This window comes from Fukomys damarensis, unplaced genomic scaffold, assembly GCF_012274545.1.
Source record: "Fukomys damarensis isolate Sample0158 unplaced genomic scaffold, DMR_v1.0_HiC HiC_scaffold_20, whole genome shotgun sequence".
Taxonomy (NCBI): domain Eukaryota; kingdom Metazoa; phylum Chordata; class Mammalia; order Rodentia; family Bathyergidae; genus Fukomys; species Fukomys damarensis.
The window spans coordinates 3412398-3420812 of record NW_022900932.1 but is presented as its reverse complement, the minus strand read 5'-3'; the positions used below and the strand labels follow the sequence as shown (position 1 = coordinate 3420812).

The 8415-nt window shown below is 45.4% G+C and overlaps 1 protein-coding gene across 1 annotated transcript in view; it reads right to left on the bottom strand.

Annotated features, from left to right (window-relative positions):
* Positions 1–2985: 2985 nt before the first annotated feature.
* The window catches only part of Scube3 (signal peptide, CUB domain and EGF like domain containing 3), a 35271-nt gene continuing 29841 nt past the window's right edge, over positions 2986–8415 (bottom strand). Inside the window, exon 23 of the mRNA XM_010605394.3 lies at positions 2986–7009. Coding sequence (XP_010603696.1) covers positions 6860–7009 — 150 coding nt within the window. The 3' untranslated portion in view covers positions 2986–6859. The remainder of the gene's footprint in view (positions 7010–8415) is intronic.

Here is an 8415-nt window from a genome sequence, read left to right as displayed (position 1 = left end):
GAGGGCGTGATGGCGTCACGACGGCGGGGCGGGGCCTAGGCGCGGCACCGTGCCTGTCGCTATAGCAACCGGGACAGCTACCTGGCGGACTCGCGGGTTCAATCCTCCTGAGGCCGGAACAGAGTGGCCCGAGACGTGGCCTCCTCACGCCTGAGGCCTGAGGAGCAAAGATTGTGAGGTACGCGGCGCGCTGGCTTTGCCTGCCAACCTTGGAGCCAACTTATGAAGGACGCAATTGCAGGTAAAGGTAGTCAGTGTTGAAAAGGACTGTGTGCAGGCGCGGTGAGGGACTCGCTCTTAGGTACGGCGCCCGGACGGGTTCTCTCTTTCTTACCCCGCTCAGCCCCGCTCGAAGCCTCAAAACCAGGTGCTCCCCGTGGTAGGATTGCAACTGGTAGGCCAATCAAATCCTCCTATTATTGCCCCCTTCATGAAGGGAGGGGTCGCGAGAGGGTCATTTTCAGAAACAAACAAATAAGGACAGTTAAAGAGGTGGTAAAGACTGACTCTTAAAAGAGGAATTTAAACCAGGCGCTTTAGCACACGCTGTAATCCCACCACTCGAGTGCAAATTCGAGTCCTGTCAGGGCAACTAAGCGCTAACGTCTTAGCAAGACTAGCTCCCACATAAAAAATTTTGAAAAGAATGAAAGAACTGGATGCCTGGAGGAATGAGGCGAGAAACTTTTCCCTCGCGGTCCTTTCAGACTTTATTTCTTTTGTATCCTCCACCCCCCCGCCAAAATTTATTTATTTTTATTTTTTTGGCGTCATTGGGGATTAAACCCAGGGCCTTCTTCTTCAGACCTTTTGTTCAAATTTACAAATTTTCAGACAGTGTCTTTAAGTCTTTGAACTTCCAAATTGTATGCCAACAGTTACAATGTGTTCTATTATCAAATACTGTCAAAGAGGTACTTCTTGGATTTTATCAAAAGCAAAAAATTGGAAATCACTGAACTTGCAAAAGGATTTACTAGTCATCAGAATCTCAGCTTTGCTGGGGATTTAGCTCAGTGTTCCGCCACCTGCCTTGCAATTGCAATGACCTAAGTTCGATCCCCGGTACCAAAAAAAAAAAAAAAGAATCTCAACTTTAATTTTATGAAAAATTATATTATCTGTTACCTTTTCACTAAAAGATACCTTGTTAAACAGATACTGTGTTCCATATTCCTTTTTTTGTGGTGCTGGATATTGAACCCAAAGCCTTTGCACTGAGCTACATCCCCAACCCTTTTTTATTTTTTTATTTTGAGACAGTGTATCGCTAAATTGCTGAGTTGTCCGGGCTACGCTTGAATTTGCAGTCCTTCTGCCTCAGCTTCCTAGAGAGCTGGGATTAAAAGTGTGCATGACCATTCCAGCCAATATAGGCTTTTAAAAAAAATACATAAAATTCTTTTAGCATTACCTTCTTTCAGGATCTTTTTGTTAAAAGTTTGAAGTGCAGATTCAGACCATTCACTGTATAAAAACATTTTCCATTTGTGGAATTGGCAACTCAATCTTCCTTTTAAACCAAATCAGACTTACTGTCAGGAAAGTCTGACTTGATTTAATTTGAATAAATATGTTAATATTTACCTTGAAGACTATATAAAATCACTTGGAAATAAATTATCAACTGTAGTTTGTAAAATATATTACTAAAAACCATCAATATTAAAAATATAGAGCTAATATTTACATAATAAATGATAAAAACAAGATAGTGCCATATGGTATATAGCTAAAGCTATCTGTTTTGAGAAATGAGATAGAAGGCATGTTATCTCCTTGAAAAGTGTGTGGGCCTGCTTATGTTCCAACTTCCGGGAACAATGAAATAACAATCTTGTCTTAAAAAGTCGGGAATAACTCCAATAATTTTGTTAGACTTCATGATTAAACTTTCTTATGTGTTAAAAAAAAGATTTCATAAACAATGGGGCTGGGGACCGGGGATTTGGCTCAGTGGTTCTGCTGCCTGCCTCGTAAGTGCAAAGGCCCAAGTTTGATCCCCAGTACCAAAAACAAACAAACAAGCAAACAAAGAAAAGAAAACAATGGGACTGAGAAGCTAGCAATAGTAGGAGGTAAAATTAAACATTTTGAAAGATGAAATAAGCCAAGGGCAGCTGGATTGTCCCCCTTGTTGGTGTCTCACTGTGGGAACATCAGTTATAATCAGAAAGTGTGGGTCTTGAACAGAACTATTGTCTTTAAGCTATAATAGCCAAATAGGCACTGTCTGGAATATAATAGATTAGTAATTGTGGCATCTGTTTTTGCTATAGATGTTAGTAAGGGAAGTTCAAGATTCTGGTAGGCCAGCCCCATGTATTTTCTGATGAGATCGATTTTTCCTTGTTCCTCAAGTCATACTCTTAAATGGGTATATAATTTAGCTATAGGCCGGGGATGTAGCTCAGTGGTTCCACTGCCTCCCTCGCAAGCTCAAGGACCAGAGTTTGATCCCTGGTACCAAAAAAAAAACTATAACTTAGCTATTAGATCCAATAAAATTTCATGCCATCAATTTACATAATCCCATTAAGTTGCCTATCATCTTTGAGCCTAGCACTTGGGACTGCTCCTTTATAAGAGATTAAAGGCTGCTTTTCTGTGCTCTGTAGGAAAAGTGATGGTAGTAACTGGGTAATCTGTATTCTCTTTGGTGGCTAGGAATGTGTTACATAAAAGGAGACTATAGGATCGCCCTCAGTGCTAGAGGTGGGACATCTTAACCAGGTAAGTGTCTGAGCCACCAGTGGCCTGGCCAGCCTTTGGGAACCATACTGTGATGGGGAGAATACTCTAAATTTCCTTCACGCCTTAGATCCCTCTCAGGTGGTGATTCTTGATACCACTTTTAAAAGCAGCTAGAGAGACACATCCTTTCAAATTCTAAGATCATTAGGAATAGAATGAATCCTCCCAAAAATGTGGGCAAGTTTTATCTGGAAGCCAGAAGACATTTTATCCACAAGGCTTTTTCTGGCTGTAGGTTAAGCTACTGAGATAGAGAAAAAGATGCCAGGCTGAAAAGTTTCATTTAGTATTTTAATAATAATAATAATAAAAAAGACAATACAAAATCCAAACATTTCTTTTTACAAGTTCAGATACATATTTTCCCCAAGTGCAAAATACTCTATGAACTGCATCATTTGCTGTTTATGTTGGTTGTGTAGGAGATGCTTAATCTATTGGCAGCAGTGGAAGCCAGATATAAATATAATTTTTTGAGATTTCTTCTGCATTAAAAAAAAAAGCCTCCCACATGGTGATATTATTCTCTGAAAAACTTCAGTTCATTTTACACAGAATAAAGTTTTTAGTTTGTCCAAACTGCTGTAGTCTGTGTTGTCCAGATAAGCTGATAACAGTACTGGGGACTCTATTTCCCTCTAATCATGTATTTTCTTAAGGAATATTTCCTAGTCCAAATAATGGCCCAAGGACAAGCTGTGCTACCTTTAAAATAGATCAAATTGAAAGGAACCCTTGGCATTTGTTTCCATAAGAAAAAGACTAGGCAGGTATCATTTTCTGCTTATGGCCAGTTATACTATTTCTATCCACCTCCTTTGAGGCTCTCATATTGAGGTAAAGCAGCAAATATAAACATCTGAAGGTTCTGTAACATTCTCTGACATTGAGATGTGACCTCCTAATCCATTCCAGAATTACTTCAAACACGCGTATGGAGAACACTTCTGGGACATAAAAAAGTTTCATTGGAGCCAAAGACAGGACTGGATTACTGACCTTTTGGCCCAAATCTGAGTCTCCTTGGCTTCATACTGGCCAAGTCAGAGCAGACAGCTCAGTGATGAGCCTTTGGGGATTTCTAGGCAGGCGCTGGGCTGCTCAAGTCCAGGCTCTGGTCATTTTTCTCCTGATTCTGAGAATTCTCTCAGATTTAGGAATGGGCCTGTTCTGATGACACCGAAAGATAAAAGTTGCAATGTCACGAAGGATATAAGGATATGATAGGCATCATTTGGCGCTTGGGCCCTTGAGGAAATAGTTTCCCATTCTCAGACTCAGATCAGAGAAAGTTTGGTACTAAAATGAATGAGGCCTCAGTTCTGTGGCCCCACAAACACCTTACTCTGCAGGGAGGCTTCTGGGTCAGTTTGTGAAGGGTTCCTAGATATACCTTCCCTTTTCCCTTCACTGGTAAAGACTCTTGTCTGACCTGTAAATCCCTACAGAGTCCCTGAGTACCGACTCTATTCAGTCCCCTTAACCACTAGTGTGATGCCCCAGGTGTTTCCTCTTTAGGGTCTGCAGCAGCTTGCCTAGATCCTAATCCCTAACTTTGATGACTTAAATGTGGTGGACAATAGCAGCTCTTCACCTGCTCACCAAGACCTGACTTGGTGTCAGTTAAGAAACCCAGTAGTCTATAGGCTCCATATGGTGGAATTCATTTTCAGGCCCCACAAACCATGAAATAAGTGCCTGGAGGAAGCGTATCTATGCATATGTGTGGTGTGACAGGAAAGGATGGGAGCAAGGAGAAGCCAGACCCTGAAAGGCATCATTTGAGAAGCACCTCTATTGTTTGGCTTCCCCAAACAGATGCAGAATGGAAGAGAGGAACCTAGTTTCAGGTATGGAAATAGGATGATCAAAGTTGATTCAAGCATTTCCCTTGCTTGGACACAGCCATTTAACAACTTTATGGTGGCCCTCTTTGACCAAGAGAGATGAAGATGGCAGACCCTCTATGCCCAGATGTCAGAGGATCTAGCTGTGCCACCTACTACCTACTGCTAAGGCTTGTTTTGGCTGGTGAATGTTATTGACCAAGGCTGCTGCCCACAGCCTAAGGCCAGAGGTGGTTCCAAGTCCCTTTATTTAGTGTTGAATCTCTTGGGGGAACAGTTGTCTGGGAGAGTCACCTGAAACTGGACCTGAGGAGTCAGCTGATAGCCTTTGAGCAGGACTACAGCTCTCGGGAACTAGAAAGAGCAAATGGAAAAGGATTTTACAGGCAGCAGTTTGACTAGGGTAGAGTGTGTGCAGGGTTTAGGTTTGGACTTGATTCTTCTTCCTTTTGAAAAACAGTAGTTGAGGCAGGTTTGAAGCCAACTCTAAGAGGAAAATGGCCAAGGTCAGGCAAACATCTGTTCCCGTTACCAGCTTCATGCCTGGGCGACTGTCCTACTCTTGCTCCTTCAGCCATGTCTGTGGCCTCAGAAGCCTGAGTCAGCCCATCACCGGGGATCTGTGCCAGTCTTCTTCCATGTGCACACTGGGGAAAACATGATGAAGACAGGGAAAAGGTGGAGGTTTTCCCTTCTTGGAGTGGAGAATCACTGATCAGGTTCATCATCCTCTGTAGTCACAAGGTTCATGCTGAATCCACGGAGAGGCACAGCAACAGCAGGATTGGATTCGTGAACACATCCCTCTCCATCCTGCTCCATCAAGTCCCCAGAATCCCTGTCCTACACGTCAGATGCCTCTGAGCTGTAGCCCTGGGTTGGCCCAGCCAAGGGCCCTAGAGGTCTGAGTGGCCACAGATGAAACAGATCAGATGCTCCAGCACTCAAGGTTCATGAGATTCAGAACTGATACTCTTCCACTCTGTACATACACTCTTCTCTCTTGGACAGCTATAAATAGGGTTGTTCTAATAGAGAAAAAGGAAACAAAAAACAAAAACCCCTCCCTCTAGACAACATAGAAAGACTCAAAATGATTGCACTTATTAGATGTGGACGGGTGGGCAGGAGGCTGGCCAAGTGCACACATTCCTCTTGCTGTCCACAGCTGGAGGCCAGCGGTAGGTGGCCTTCCAGGCTGGCTGTAGAGCAGGGTCCTCTTCGTTGGTGCCCACAAGCCACCTAGGGCAACAAGGGACAAGTGACCGTGGGCCGAGGCCCAGGCTGGCTGTGGTCAACAGCCAGGTTTCCAAGGGCAACACTTAGTAAGGGGAGTAGGGCTCCCCCGGGGAGCACTGGGGGGGTGAAGGTGTGGCTGGGCCAGGGGGACAAGTAAGAAAAGGGATTCCTGTTTGAGGCCGGCTTCCAATTGTTCTTTCCTTTAGTTCCTTAGATGATACATTTCCTTTCCTTTTTTTTTTCTTTTCTTTCCTTTTGGCAATGCTTTAAAACCTGTTTTCTGTCCTGCAGAGCTACAGTCTTTCAGGGAGCCACAGCGATGCACCCGCAATGCTCGCTGCTTTTCCTCATTCAGCGGAGTCCACTAGGCCGGTGGTGGGGGCCATCTGTAAACCCTTATGGAGTCTACCCCCGGCAGACGTGTAGTGGGGGGAAGAGAGGAGCTTTATAGGTAAGAAAGCCAGCTGCACGGGCAGCCCAGGGCTCAAACCATGTGCCCCAGCAGACCCGTGCTGGCATCAAGCCAGGAAACCAAAGGCGTCTTTGGCAGAACCCTGGACTGATAAAGAGTCACCCTGGGGAGCACAGCCAGGGGACCCTTTGGCTCCTTGCTAGCAAGGCACAACCCTAGAAAGTCAGAAGCCCCTCCTCTCCTTCCCCGTTCCCTAGTGGACTCACTTCCTACGTGGGCCTTGAGTACCCTTTCAAACGGATGGGGCAGGGGTGTGAGCTGGTGAGGTGGGCAGGGGAGGGGCAGCACTGTCCTTCACCCTTAGGGCGGGAAGCCAGCACAGAATGGCTTTTCTGGGCAGCATGTAGGAAATCAGTAGAAAGAGACAGAAAAAAGAGAGAGACAAGGAAACTAGAAAGACAGAAAGGGAGAGTGCCTGGTCTGTGTAGTGATTTTTTTCCTCCAAGAAGAAAGAGAGGACTTGTTCCTTGCCTGAGGGTAGGGGCTGCCAGCTCTGAGGACTAAGGAGTCTGAGGGCTCCGGAAGCTGGGTCTCTGAGGTGGGGGTACTATTTGTAGGGCCTCAGGAAGCTGGACACTTTGGAGCGGAGCAGCTTGATGAAGGACTTTGGTAGCATTTCCTTGTGCTTCTCTGTGTACTTGAAGTAGTTCTGGGGGTGGGCCAGCACTTCAAAGAAGGCCTTGATGAGCTTCTTGTCCTGCAGGAGATGGCAGGTGGCAATGTCAGCCTTGGTGTCACGGGCAGGGAGGAGGAACACAGCCTCTTTCCAGCAGCCCCTCTTGATGTCCAGCGGCACCTCACACTGCACACCCCCAGGGCTGAACTCTGGTCTCCCATCCTCACCATCTGTTCCTTCTTTAGAATTCCACAAGTCCACAGCAGCCGCAGCCTTCTACTGCCCAGCCCATCTGTGGAGCCATCTTTGACCCCTGACTCTTGTTTCACAACTACAGCAAATCCTGCTGACTCGACCTTCGGGACATAGCCAGGGTCTGACCGCGTCTTCCCGTCTCCATGGCTACCATCCTGGGCCAAGCCCATCATCCCTCCCTTGCACGTCGTCATAGCCTGACTGGTCTCTGTGCATCTGTCCTTGACCCTCCACAGGCTATTCTCCCCACAGCAGCCAGAGTGACTTTTTGGGGTGTTTGATTAGTTCACTTTTTTCCTGGTTTTTTTTTGGAGAAGGTCTTCAACTTCTGGGTTTAAGCTACCCTCTTGCCTCAGCCTACCAAGTGCTAGGCTCCAGGAATGTGTCATGGCACCTGGATAAGATTTATTCTTCTTTTTTGGCAGGGCTCAGGAAAAAAAGCTGTGTCTCATGTGTGCTAAGCATTTGCTCTATCACTGAGCTGTACCCTTTGCCTCTCTGGATTCTTTTTCAGAGTAAAAGCCAAGTCCTTCCCATGGCACACTGGTGCCATGGAACCTCTGCCCTGCTCTCCCTTCCCCTGTGGAGCCACTCTGGGCTTCTTGAAGTTTCAAACATGCTAAACTCTCCCATGCTTCTTAGCATCTGACCCCCTCAAAGGCCTTTCCTGGTCTCCGTCTGTAACAGCAGAATGCCATGTGGAATGTCACATGCCGGGCATTAGAACTCAGATATCCTGGCTTCTGGGCTGGGGCTCTTTCCATCGCACCTGAGGATTTCTAAAACGGGAGGTGGGGCTCCCAGCCTCTCACCCCTACTCTGATCAGAACAGCTTTATTTAAAGCATTGGAGTTCCAAGGTATATTAGATTTGAAAGAATGATTCATGTGCTTTAAAAAAGTTTGAAAAGTATTGCCAGAATTATGTGCTTTGAAGTTTGTAGGTTCTAGGAGATTTTTGTCATCATGGATTTTATTTTGATAATATGGAAATTCTGTTACTATTAATAAAAATGGATTTTTTTGCAGTGGTAATTTATGAAGGATAATTTTGACTACAACTATAGTTTCTTTTTTTTTTTTTGGTACTGGGGATCTAACTCGGGTCCTCGTGCTTGCGAGGTAGGCAGCAGAACCACTGAGTTAAATCCCTGGCCCTACAATTATAGTTTCTTGGTTCCGCTGCCTGCCTTGCAAGTGCAAGGACCCGAGTTAGATCCCCAGTACCAAAAA